Consider the following 13,132-nt stretch of genomic DNA (forward strand, 5'->3'; position numbering starts at 1 on the left):
TACACCTTAGACAAACAAAGTGAAATAAATATATCTATGTAGCCTATACTAAAAGGATAACAACTTTAAAAACAGATTAATCCGTGTGAACAGCTAGATACTTACTTCATTCCAGACTGGGTTGACTTCATTGGAAATGGATTTGGTTTTCTTCTTTTCATCTGAAAGTAGACTTGTTTAATTAGTGCCCTAACATTGGTTAATTAATACTGAACATAAAATACTAGCACTAACATCTAACATATTGTTCTGAGATTACATTAGTAGTACTAACTACAAGATGACAGAATAACATAGAGCAGACAATCATGACTTTTGGAGCTGCCTTGTCATCCAAACAATAGAACACTGAGAGAGTGATTTGCACACAATGAAAACGTCCTTACCTTTAAAGATAATAGACGTTACGGGATCCGGACTTCCAAGTTTCTTTTTAGGTAGACCGTTGGCAGATTCTACCACAACCCGCAACATTATGATAGGCACAAATATGAACTAATGAAGGTTAAAATCTAGTCGCGTGCAGTTGAATCATCACCGCCCCATCTCTGAGCCCAAGTTGAGGAAATAGCTCCGTGTTTAATTTAGGAAAAATGAGGGAGGGCATGATGTGTGGCTTTCTTATGGACTGGCAGTGTGTGATTCAGTCTACGGTGCTGCAATCCTCTGTAAAAAACCGGACAATGTTTACAGACCAGCCACATAACACTGATCAGTGGAAAAGTAGAGAAGACAATACGTAACTAATAATAATAAAGTTCTAGAGTTGCATGGTGAACTCGGAGGTTAGACATTTGTGTTTTTTATCCCATAAAAAAATCATTCTCAGTAAACCCTCCCCCCCCACCCCAACATAAACTGTGCGTTTTTGAGACATGCAATTGATGATCAGTGATGCTGCTCAGTTGCAGAAAAGGTTGTAGCAGAGATTATATTATACTCCGTCTCCATCTAGCGGAGGACAGGCGCCATTACAAATAGAATGAGCTCACTGGTTGCTCCAAAATCCGGATGTGACGTCAGACGCGCTGCATTCAAACTTGTTTTGAAGAAGGAAGTAAGTGTAAGCAGCCGTTTGTAACTTTGTACTCAGACGTCAATCGCCCAAGTTTGTTATTTTCGATACAGGTGGATACATGTGAGTTGTGTTTTCTAATTATTTAAAGTATGTGTCTAAAATGTTTTCTTTGTTATTCATAACACATTCAAGTGGAGCGTAATGGATAAACTGGCTGAATAATAGTCAGTTATTGTGGTTGTTGTTGTTGTGGTGTTAGAAACAAAACATGCTAGCTCTTTTTGCTAGCAGACATCTGACCATTGCTAGCTATGTTAGCAGTTTATAACTAAGGTTAGTAGACGGTGCCATGTTGGCTACCTAACTGTCTTTGACTCTCGGACTATTTAGCTTGTGACATGGTTGCACAGTGGCGAAATGTCATAATATTATATATGTAATATTAAAATGTCAGTTGAATTTTTGGCGTGTCATTCTCTGTCGAAGGCCTCAATATCACTGCAGCAGGTGCAATATTCAATTGCATGAGCCAGTCTAATTGAACACTAAGTACGGTACACATGTCGACCAACCATAATCTCTGTGGCATTTTAAAAAAAAAAAAGGATAATATGATTGCTTAACATGATTTGTTTATCATACTGTACGTTTCAGATTACCTTCCTTGCTTGAAATAGTCAGTTGATGTCCTTGACATCAAGGCATAGGCTTTCTAATGCAGATACTATAGGTGTTTTTATGAATCATTTTTATGTGTAACAGTTGCAAACAGTTGTTTTTTTCTTCTAGTTAACACTCCAGCAATGGCCTCAAGAGGTACTAAGGAGACCATTGTCAACAAGTTGGGCTTTAAATCCAGTAGCTCAAAGGCCGAAGTGGAAATGGACAGACTCAGAAAGGAAAACGCTCATCTGAAGAAGAAGGTGGATGAAATCTCAAGACGAACTGCAAAGCCACCCGACTCAGACAAAAGCAAACTGCTGGAGGTATGTGTCAAATCATATTGATTGATTGATTGAAAACCTTTATTGTCCCCAATGGGGACATTTTGTTGTCAAACAGCTCAGTTAGGGCAGAAAACATTCAATACAGAAAACAGAAAAACATTCAATAAAATACATAAAACAGTGGAGGCTCAATAAGTAAAAAGTTCCAAAAGTTCCAGCTCCAGGTCTCCCCCACCCTGCAGGGCCTGGTTGTAGAGTCGGAGTGCAGCTGGAACAAAGGACTGTCCAAATCTTTTTGTACTTTGACGGGGGAGAACAAATCTGTGGCTGAACTTGCTCCTCATCCCTGCCAGCTCGCAGTACATCGGGTGGGAGGGATTGGCCAGCATGGCCGCCAGTTTTTTCCCCATCCTCTGTTCTGCCACCACCTCTAGGCTGTCCAGCCCGGTCCCCACCACAGAGCTGGCCTTCTTCACCAGTTTGTTTAGCTTCGCAGCATCCCTGGCACAGCTGTTTCCACCCCAGCAGGCCACGGCGAAGAACAGAACGCTGGCAACCACCGACTGATAAAACATTTGCAGCAGCTTGTTGCAGACACCGAAAGACCTCAGCCTTCTCAGGAAAAACAGTCTGCTCTGCCCTTTCCTGAGAAGAGCCTCGGTGTTGTCAGTCCAGTCCAGTTTGTTATTAATTTGTACTCCCAGGTACCTGTAGGAGTCCACCCTCTCGACTTCCACCCCCTTAGAGGCTAGGCCTAGTTTTTGAACTAGACAACCAGTACTGCCAGTGCCATTGTTTCTATGATATTGAATGAATAAACTAGTCTGATGGTGTTGCCATTTTCACTGTTATGCGGACGACACCCAGCTCTATGTCTCCTCCAAACCCTCATCCACCTTCCCACCCTCTTCCCTCTGTGCCTGCCTACAGGAAATCAAATCCTGGTTTCCCTCCCACTTTCTCAAACTTAACAGCAACAAAACCGAGATAGCACTCATTGGCTCCAAATCCTCCCTCACCAAGCAACCCAGTTTCACCCTCTCAATGACAACTCCTTAGTTTCTCCCTCCCCTCAGGTTAAGAGTCTGGGTGTCGTCCTCGACAGCACCCTATCTTTCCATACCCATATCAACAACACCATCCGGTCCGCCTACTTTCACCTTCGAAATATCAACCGCCTCCGCCCGTCACTCACTCCCAACAGCGCTGCTAGCCTGGTCCACTCTCTAGTCACCTCCCGCTTAGACTACTGCAACTCCCTTCTCTTTGGTCCCCCACACAAACTAGAATGCTGCTGCCCGTATAATCACCAGAACCCCTGTCATCAGTCACATCACCCCCGTTCTACAACAACTCCATTGGCTTCCCATTAAACTACGCATTGACTACAAAATCCTCCTCCACACATTCAAAGTCATCCACAACCTCGCCCCCCCTTACCTGTCCGACCTCCTCCACCTCAACATTCCCACCCGGTCCCTCAGGTCAGCCTCCGCCATCAACCTCACTGTCCCCCCTGCCCGTCTGTCCACCATGGGGGCAAGAGCTTTCAGCCGCTCTGCCCCTCGCCTCTGGAACTCCCTCCCCCCCGACATTAGGAACATTGACACCATAAACCCATTCAAAACACATCAAAACACACCTCTTCAGGCAGGCTTATCTCTGAGCCACCCTCCCGACTATTGAATGCCCTGCTGCTGCTGCTTTTTATATTGTAATTTGTAATTGTTTGATTGTCATTTTTTAACTGTTTGACTGTATTTTTGTAACTGTGTTGTACAGCGACCTTCAGTGCCATGAAAGGCGCCTTATAAAATAAATGTATTATTATTATTATTTATGTGAAGTAAAAAAATATATTTAAAAGCAGTTTTACATAAATGAATAAAAAATATAAATGAATAAAAATACTGTTAGAATATAAAATGACTTTCACTTTCAGTATGACTAACGCAAAATCATAGGATTTGGGGTTTATAACTCTTTACCGTTGCTATTGAAATTTAGAGTAATACAACAAAGCAATAATATGGACCGTTAAATCAAATCAATCTTGTAATGTCTCCAATTCTGTTTGATTGCAGAGGATTCTTTCACTGGAGACGATGAGGGAGAGGAACACCCAGCAGCTGATGGCCAAGGAGCAGGAGTTGGAGACCCTGAGACAGCAGCAGCGTGCGGGAGCAGGGGAGGTGGTGGCGTCGCTGCACGGCCAGCTGGACCAGAGGAGGAGAGAGGCCGAGCAGAGAGACAAACTGTTCCAGTCCCTCTCGGAGGAGACAGAGAATCTGAAAAACAAGCTGGTGGCAGTATCTGCCCGCTGTCAGGCACTGGAACAACAGGATCCTGGTGCACAGGTGAGAGGTGTCGTTGGACGGTTGTTAAGGACTTGTCATAGTGTTTGAACTGAGCCGTTGTTATAGAGAAATTGTGTGGTCCCCCACAACCCGCTGAACAAGTCAGTTCACGCCTACGGTATACTGTATGTGTTTCCTGTCAGAGTTATGTAGGGTAATACCATGGTAAATGATCCGTCATGTACTAGAGCAATGGCATTTCAACATTCCGGGCTTCCTTGAAAATTACCTCATGGTTATATAAAAAAATAAGGTAATTTGAGTTTTGGTTTAAAAGGTAAGTAATTTGAAAAAGGATGAGGAGTAATAGGGATATTATTTGCTTAAGTGGGACAGTATGCAAATTATTTCTTGTATTCAAATTTTGAGGACCTCTATTACAGTGATATATGTTTTGGCTTTCCATTTGATGGTGAAAACGGCAGATTAAATATGACAAAATCAATACTCAATAAATTTGAATGATACATAGGAATTGCTGTTTTATGAGCTCCTGATGCTCAAGGTGAAGTTTTCATTTTACACTCTAGATGGCAGTATTTGATCTCTGAACATTGCTGACTCACTGAGGCAATACCAGAGATTATGTACCAGTAGTACAGTTTTCACTTTTCACTGTAGTGATAATCATTTACTCCAAGCTCTTAAAACAGCAATTTCTATTTATTTATTTCTATTTTATTTTTATTTATTTATTTATTTGTAAAATATATAACCATGAGGTTTTTTAGGAAGCCTGGAATGGAGGAATGCCATTGCTAAAGTACAGGACGGATCTTTTACCGTGGTATTACCCTACATAACTCCCCGCTTATGTCTCCGAGGGTAGCTATCAGAGGATGGCTTGTCCATCCGGAAAAAGTTGACAAGCTTACGATCTCATCCGCAACCATCTCATGTTGGAGTTAACGTCCCTGAGAAGATCAACAAGCCTTACATAGGATCACCTATTGAGACGTCTAGGCCGTTATGAGCAGTTTGCTCCCTTACCAGGGATCAGACGGTGACCATAGGGTCAGCTCTGATATAATTATGAGATGATAGTCTCTCTCTTTCGAGGGATGGCTCAGTAGAGGACCCATTCTAGGGAGGTTCGCAGTAGGGTCTTATAGAGGATCTGCCTCCCAAGCTGTCTGGGCTACTGCTAAGAGGGTGCAGTATTGTACTTGAAGTGGCTATAGAAAGTCATCACAACCCTTCACTTTTTCCACATTTTGTTCTCAATTGTAGACTGGGGTATTGTGTGTGGATTGATGACAATCTTTATTTATTTAATCAATTTTAAATTGAGTCTGTATAACACAAGAAAATGTGGAAAAAGTTGAGGGGTGTGATGACTTTCTATAGCCACTGTACCTGCCCTCCTAGGTTAACTTATGCAGTATACTACTGGTGGGTGGTTTGTATTTAATGTAGCAGCTGTAATCATGTTTTTCTGCAGAAGAAGCCTGGAAGCTATGAGGCTTACAAAGCAACTGAGGCTCCTCTCACACAGGCATTTTCTATTATGTCAAGGGAATTTGTTTTGTCAGGTATCAAGTGTTTTTATTTCCCCCAACTACACTCTACCATTTGTATGTTACACTATAGTTGCAATGATTTGTGTAACCCTCAGGAATATTGTGCTGTTTGTAGTAGAATAAGACTTTTTACCTTTTTGTTTTTGAGTGTGTGTGTTTACATAGTCAGCATGTAGATACAGTATGTGTGTGTGTTTTGACCCCTGTGCTTGTTTCCCCTCTGACAGAATGGACAGGTCCCCTCTGGAGACTTAGTGGGTCAGGAGCAGCTGAGAGATGTGAGTTGAACCAGTGAAGAAGAACTGTAATTACCATTGTACATTATGTTTCTGTCTTTGTCTGTTGTCATGGTGCAATCTGTCATGGTGCAATCAATGCACACAATGAAACACTGGAGTAAAATGGAACCCTTACGGTGCATTTACCCCCTTGTTGTGCAATAGGCCCTGGAGAAGAACCAGCAGTGGCTGATTTACGACCAGCAGCGAGAGGCCTACGTGAAGGCGGTGCTGGCCACTATGGCCAGAACTCTGGAGTTGGAGCCGCAGCTCAACCAAGCTCTCCAACAACAACAACAACAACAACAAAAAGAAAGCAATTCAGATGGTAAAAAAAGACTGGGCCTCTTGAGAGTTTATGCCGTAAAGGGGGCTTAGCGCTCGCTTGCCTCTAAGTAAGAGTAAATAGCCCTGTCCCGAAATGTTCCACCTTTTGAATCCACATTCTAAAGGCTGAATCCACATTCTAAAGGCTGAATCCACATTCTAAAGGCTGATTTCACACCGAAATTTGTTTCCCATGTGATTGAGAGAGTTCCATTCTAAAGCTTATTGGGACTGTCAGTACACTTAGTTTCAATTACATGACCTCTAATAGGGCCTCCTTGGTCTGTCATTAACCTATTTCTGGTCTATGGTAAGGCCGAACAGAGATCAGCTGACACACATTATGTCCCTATTGATATGAGACACATTAGCTGCTTCATATAGGATCAGTTAACGCACAGAGCCTAACCATACTCTATTTATTTCCCCCAGTACCGGATAAGACCCAGTCCCTGTCCCAGGTCCAGGAGTACTATGACCAGCTCCTGCTGGGGGCTAAGAAGGACACGGAGGCCCAGCGGGAGGCGGCGGCACGGGCCCAGGGCGACCTGACAAAGCTCCAGAGGAAGTACGAGGAGCGCTGCCGCGAGGCCGAGGATGCCCGGGAGCAGCTCCAGGCCGAGCGACTCAGCAGCAGGCAAGCGGTGGGCGTGTGCTTGGTGGGCTGCTCTGACAGAATGAGGGCGGAGCTTGAGAGCATGGATGCCAGGCTGGAGGAGGAGAGGAAGAGGTCTGCTGAGCTGCTCCTGCAGGTAGATGTATACATGGAGATGCTTGCGAGCTGGATTCCTAATTGACTGCTAGGCCAGACCCTGACCGTATACAAATTCCAACTTAGTCAGTCACAGGGCAACATGGAGCTATTATGGACTGCACTTATATCCATTTATATAACGCCTTTTATCCAAAGTGCTTTACAATGGCCTCTCATTCACCCATTCACACACCAATGGCGGCAAGCTACCATGCAAGGCGTCGGCCCACTCATTGGGAGAAATTTGGGGTTCAGTGTCTTTTACCACATGGTTTGTCCTAGATATTCAATAGTCTCAGGTTCTGCAGGAGTGTCAGAGGCTGGGCCTGGCTGTCAGTGATCAATTTGGAATTAAGCCTTTAATTTTTATTATACTTTTTTTTATTTATTATAACACACGTTGATTGGTTTTCTATTGTAACTTGTAGGGAGGGTTGAGGGATACTAAATCAATTTCATCAGTTTCAATTTTGTTATTCTGCATTAGAGACTTTCTCAGATCTACTTTGTGTGAAGTTTTAACACCAGTCCTCTCCCCATAGGTGAATCTGCTGCAGAAGACTCTGTTGGGCCAGAACGAGGAGCAGAGAAGAATATCTATTCTGGAGCACCAGGTATGTTTCCTTGCCAAAGAAAACCATTCCTGACTGACTTTTGATTGAAAACGATGGAATGATGATGTACTCTGTTATGCAATGCTTTGGTTTCTCCTCCCTACAGATCCAAATGTCGGCCAAAGACTCTGAGAGCGAGAAGTATGATCGACAGAGTCTGCAGCACCAGTTAAACAAAGTGTTGAAAGAGCTGCGTAAGGCCCGGGACCAAATTACAAGACTGGAGTCAGCTGTAAGTACAATATTGTAAATGTTTTTTATTTTATGTATGAACCTGTTTGAGGTCTCACTTTTGTCCCCCCTTGATACATACAGTAATATAAGATAGATAAGATAATGGTTGGTGATTTATGTATTTATTTGCAGAAGCCTAAAGAGTCTCGCTTCTCTGAGCCCAGCTCTTACAACCGGCTCGAGTTCGAGAGAATGTCCATTGAGGATCCCAGTCCCACATCACCCTCCAAAGTGTCCAACCTCCTGGATGAGAGTTTCCTGGAGTGTCCCCAGTGCAGAGCCCTGTACGCCACCAGTCAACACAGAGAACTGCTGGCTCACCTTGACTACTGCTTCACCTGAACAGCCTCAGGGAAATCTCTAGGGAATATGGCTGTCCAGTCTCCATGTGTCTGCCCCAAAAATATTTGTTGATTATTTTATACTATCATAAAAAAGGGATTGTTGTTTTCATAGTCCTTATACATATGCGTATATATATATGACAGTGTTGGTTTTCTATTGTGCTGTGTTGTTGTTGTTGTTGTTGTTTTCTGAGTGAAAAGTGTCCTGTAAGATCCTGGTGGTTTACCTGTCTTTTTATTTTAAAATAAATAATTTAAGGTACATTCTTGACATTGATTTTAATTGAGGACAATACAATTATTAAGTTTGATTTATCTTTTTTAAGTAACTGTAAATGTTGTGTGTGCTATAGAAACAATATTATTTATGGATTTGTGAGCGCCTTTTATGTATCTTCAGTGGGTGGATGTATGCAATTTGTTGAGGTTTCTGTTTGTTTGTACAAATTACACCCCTGATAGAATAACAGTGAAGTGGATATCTACCATGCAATTTCCTTTTTTTCTTTGGTGATGGTTAAGGTTAACTTCTGGCTCAGTCCTGATTTTGCAAACCACCAGGTCTAAAGCTGGAATGAGATTGCATGAGTAAACCATTGTATTAAACTATTTAAGGCAAAGGATTAGTGAAGCTCTGCTCTGTCCGGGGGAAGAAGAGGTTACGGTGTCTTTATTTAAGGAATGTGACAGCAAGGACTTAGCTGTATGGGAACTGTTTTAGTATTCTCATGCTTTGTCTCAGACAGTGTTTTTGCAAGCTAATTTACTTGAATAATTATGTCATTGTGGCACTTCTTTTGCCTGTTTACCTGTTATTACATTATTAAGAGATTTTGGATATGTGTTGTTTTTAATTTTCTGTTGTATTCTGTCTTTGTCCTCTGTTTGTTATACACTGTACAATAATGTGCAATAAAGATTAAAACCATTGTCTTTTTAACACACCACTTGAGTCTCCATTGTCTGTCTGTCTCACAATTGTATGGAGACAATGAAATAGTATATTTGTGTCCAAAGTAAGCAAATGTGATTATACCAGAGGGTGTGTAGTCTGATCCAAGTTCTTATCATACCTGTTATATCAACTCCTCTCATCAGCCCTACTGCTGATTTGTTGGGACCATTGATGACAATAATGGCAATAGATATTGAACCAGTACAATGCGAATCTTTTATTTCAACAAGTGGTTCAAGACTACATCATACATTCGTACAATTACCTTATACCCTTATACATTCTGATTTGCTGTGGCTTTCTGATGTCCATTTGGAATTGAAGGAGATCTCCGACTTGAGGGGCCGGCCAGTGTTCGATTCATATATACAGTCTTATTTCGTTATGTGAATGTCGGCACAAACAATGTTTCTCTTATGGAGTGGAGTTGCTTTTACAGAAACCTGCAATAGAAGAATAGTGTATTCACACATTTGTCACTTATAGGACACATGAAACACATTCAAGGGTATTTTATCTTTTAACACAGTTTTCTTACCGGTAATGATACAATTCTTAAATTGACTCATGAACCTCTCAACAGCATACAAATATCATATTACAGTATATCTGTATATAGTATAAATATATATATATACATATACATTTCAGTATATCATTGTATTATATCATTGTATATGTATCTTACCAGTATGTGTAACGCGTCTGTATTTGCCAAGGAAGCAGATTTCCCTTTTCTTGGCAGTGACAACCTCCTGGACCTCTGGACTGAGTCCTGCCGGATTGCGAGAGAAGATGAAGGAGTAGCCGTCCAAGCAGGTGCCATCCAGGTCAATCTCTCTGCAGGAGTAGTGGATGGCGTAGTTATCGTAGTCAGTATCAATCACCCAGTGATCATCATCTGCATCGAGAAGACAAGATCAATATCAATGATTAGCAAACACACTTTTGACAGCAGCAAATCTCCCCAATGTTCAATGAACAGTTGGGATAAACAGGGTGGTGTGTTTACTGGAATTTTCTGCACAGCATGACCATTTGTTTTATGCCTTTCTTACATCCAGTCTGAAGATATGAGGCAGCCCCCCAGTACTTCATCTTGAACTTCGAAGGGTCTGGAGTGGTCTCGAAAGTGGCAAACATGTTGGCGCACATCTCCCAGTTGCTAAACGGAGAGAAAGGGGACAGTATTTTAGTGATTCCAGTGGAAGTGACTGCATTTGGAGTTTAAGTTGAGTTTTATCATAAGGCATGAAACTGAACTCACTTCAGGATGACAACTCTGCCTTGGGCATCTGCAGTCATTTTCCCATCTTCTTCCACTTTGAACTGAGCAATGATGTTGTCCAGAAGGAACAGACCAACAGGATCTTTCTTGGCCACAGCGTACCACGTCCCTTGGTACTGCAAGATTAAATAAAAGCTCTATCAATCTCTCCTTGGCCATGAATAAATAAAGCTCTATTATATAGATTTTTTTTTTTACAGGTTTACAGGTTACAAGTTTTACAGATGAAATCAAGAAAGATGAGAGATTGAAAAATGTACATTTCATTCCAGAAATTAAGCACTTTTTCAACTTACTTTCATTTTGTCAAAGTTCTCCATGACTTTGATATTGGAAACCTGGCAGTCCTGTGCCCAGCATGTTGCCAGGACACAGAGGGCAGCAATGAACCGCAGCATTCTGCCTTGTTGACGAATCTGTGGAGAACAGTAGCCAAAAACATGAAAAACTTTGGATAGGAAATAGCAACATTACCAGTACATTCCATCCAGTAAATTGAAGACCAGTGTCCTATTCCATTACTGGTGAGCTCTACAAAAGGATGAAAACTAAAACTTTTGTTGAAAATTTATATTTTGTCTTGAAAAAGTGATTGAAAGTGGAAAAAAAAGCATCTATACATAAAACACCAACATAGTACATATATCAAGCTACTGTCCCTTCCCATGTAAGTGAATACCTTATAAAATAAAGAGGTGCTTCACAGAGGTGCTGTGTCTCTTCAGGCAGAGGTTCGCTTTATATACTGGTGGGGTTCCCACCACTGCCTGCCCCACGTGTCAGCCCCCAAAAACCTCCCCTTCCATTGGGTAAACATTTACGTAACAGCAGGCAGCAGTTCTTATGTGATCAGCACATTTGACCCCAGGAAAAAAAAGAGTTTTTCGCCACCTTTGAATGCCTTAGGAAATAGCTGTTGACGAGGCCAAGAGAAACATCTGGAGTCCTAAGGAGTCCATGATGCATGACAGAAATAAACAAAAATGTTTGCCTTCTTAACGTCCATATCCAAGGGTTCAACAGACATGTTCTGACTCGCCCTGTTCCCTGCAGGAGATGTTGTTGTATGTTCTTTCTGGCTGACTGTTTCTTTAACTTTCTTCACTTCTCTTGAGCAACAATGTGGTTATTCTGCCAAATCACAGCCAAATAAATGTTATAGTTTTATTCACTGACTGCACCATTTCAACTGCTATCCTTCACAGACTATCCTTTCAGACTCTGAAATTCAGAGAGGAGAGACTGTTGGGAAATTCATAATCAACTGCTACTTTTCTATTTGGGGTCATTATCAAAGAGAGAAACCTGGTAGTTCAACCCAAAGTCCAGATCCTCTTTAGATTCATACATTCAATCAATGGTGATGTGATTACTGCATGACTGCTTGTGTGTGTTTTGACCTGAAATCTCTACATTTGAAACAATGCACAGTGATCAAACAGAAGTGATCAATTGGCTCGTTCATTTGATCAGACCATGCAAGCTCCAATATAAACACCCTCCTTTGTTTTCGAGACATGCAATTACAGTAGGTCGTCCATGGGTATGCTTTATCTTTTCTTTTTTTATCACATAACCAGGACTGGGTCAATAGCATGATGAGTCCTGCGAGTGAACTTTACAAATAAACGTTTTCCTATCTAGGATCGCATAACCTTGACTCAGGGGCCCAAAAGAAAACACTCGAGGTCAGAGGCCAAACATCTGCATCTTATGTAACTTGGCGCGAACAAGCATCATTCCCCAATAATGGAGAGATGCTCTGGAGGTGGTCCTATTGGCTAAGTTTACTTCATGTCTTAAATCAAGACACATTTCCCATTTTTTTACTTCCCTGATAGCGAATATAAATGTGCTTCTCTAATCCCTATATTTATCTATGTCTCTATGTCTCTATGTATCTATTTACCTCTCAACAACTCTATCTATCTATCTATCTATCTATCTATCTATCTATCTATCTATCTATCTATCTCTCTCTCTATATACTGTATAGAGAGAGAGAGAGAGAGATAGATAGATAGTATATATATTAGATAGATAGATAGATAGATAGATAGATAGATAGATAGATAGATAGATAGATAGATAGATAGATAGATAGATAGATAGATAGATATCAGCCATTCGATTACCACAAAACTACCCCATCTGAGAGACTAGTATCTTGTGGCCGTCTCCAAATTAACTCCTATGTGACTAATCCACAATGCCAGAACCAGCCCGTCTCTCTTGGGGAGGAGGTGGACATCCCAGTAATTACTTTCACTTAATCTGGGATTTACACTGCCAAGTCCTAATGATGCAGGTCTTTTTATTGCCTTACCATCTGACTTGGTTCTAGCCCCATGTTGTGTAAAAGACAGAAACATAGACCCTTTGTACTGATGAGACAGCCTTAATCCCATTCCCAACAGTGAAAATAGACTGGCACTCACCGTCTTGCCAGACAGACAGTGTGGTTAATAATAGCAGACGTTTGTTTGGTCCCTGTTT

The 13,132-nt window shown here is 41.6% G+C and overlaps 3 protein-coding genes across 4 annotated transcripts in view; 1 reads left to right on the forward strand and 2 right to left on the reverse strand.

The window, feature by feature from the left end:
* LOC308167860 (myoferlin-like) overlaps window positions 1-474 on the reverse strand; it is a gene marked incomplete at both ends in the record, with an annotated part of 28,378 nt that extends 27,904 nt beyond the window's left edge. The window contains 2 exons of the mRNA XM_080542338.1: window positions 106-161; window positions 387-474. Of these exons, the coding sequence (XP_080398464.1) occupies window positions 106-161; window positions 387-474 (144 nt within the window). The remainder of the gene's footprint in view (window positions 1-105; window positions 162-386) is intronic.
* Window positions 475-1,087: 613 nt separating this feature from the next.
* Window positions 1,088-9,409, forward strand: cep55l (centrosomal protein 55 like). Its single transcript, XM_080541516.1, has 9 exons — window positions 1,088-1,138; window positions 1,808-2,004; window positions 4,050-4,322; window positions 6,070-6,120; window positions 6,286-6,448; window positions 6,880-7,199; window positions 7,744-7,815; window positions 7,922-8,047; window positions 8,182-9,409. Exons 2-9 carry the CDS (start codon window positions 1,822-1,824, stop codon window positions 8,389-8,391), a joined length of 1,398 nt encoding a protein of 465 aa, XP_080397642.1. The 5' UTR covers window positions 1,088-1,138; window positions 1,808-1,821; the 3' UTR covers window positions 8,392-9,409.
* A 141-nt stretch (window positions 9,410-9,550) lies between these two features.
* The window catches only part of rbp4 (retinol binding protein 4, plasma), a 170,468-nt gene continuing 166,886 nt past the window's right edge, over window positions 9,551-13,132 (reverse strand). Inside the window, exons 1-6 of one of the 2 annotated variants that reach the window (XM_080541517.1) lie at window positions 11,316-11,376; window positions 10,933-11,052; window positions 10,616-10,752; window positions 10,407-10,513; window positions 10,037-10,249; window positions 9,551-9,791 (exon numbers count right to left, since the gene is read on the reverse strand). In XM_080541517.1, the coding sequence (XP_080397643.1) occupies window positions 9,763-9,791; window positions 10,037-10,249; window positions 10,407-10,513; window positions 10,616-10,752; window positions 10,933-11,034 (588 nt within the window). In that variant the 5' untranslated portion in view covers window positions 11,035-11,052; window positions 11,316-11,376 and the 3' untranslated portion in view covers window positions 9,551-9,762. Of the gene's footprint in view, window positions 9,792-10,036; window positions 10,250-10,406; window positions 10,514-10,615; window positions 10,753-10,932; window positions 11,055-11,315; window positions 11,377-13,132 lie in introns of those variants that run through there. The other variant, XM_080541518.1, reaches the window with a different exon arrangement.

This window comes from Nansenia antarctica, assembly GCF_963989245.1.
Source record: "Nansenia antarctica genome assembly, chromosome: 11".
Classification (NCBI taxonomy): domain Eukaryota; kingdom Metazoa; phylum Chordata; class Actinopteri; order Argentiniformes; family Microstomatidae; genus Nansenia; species Nansenia antarctica.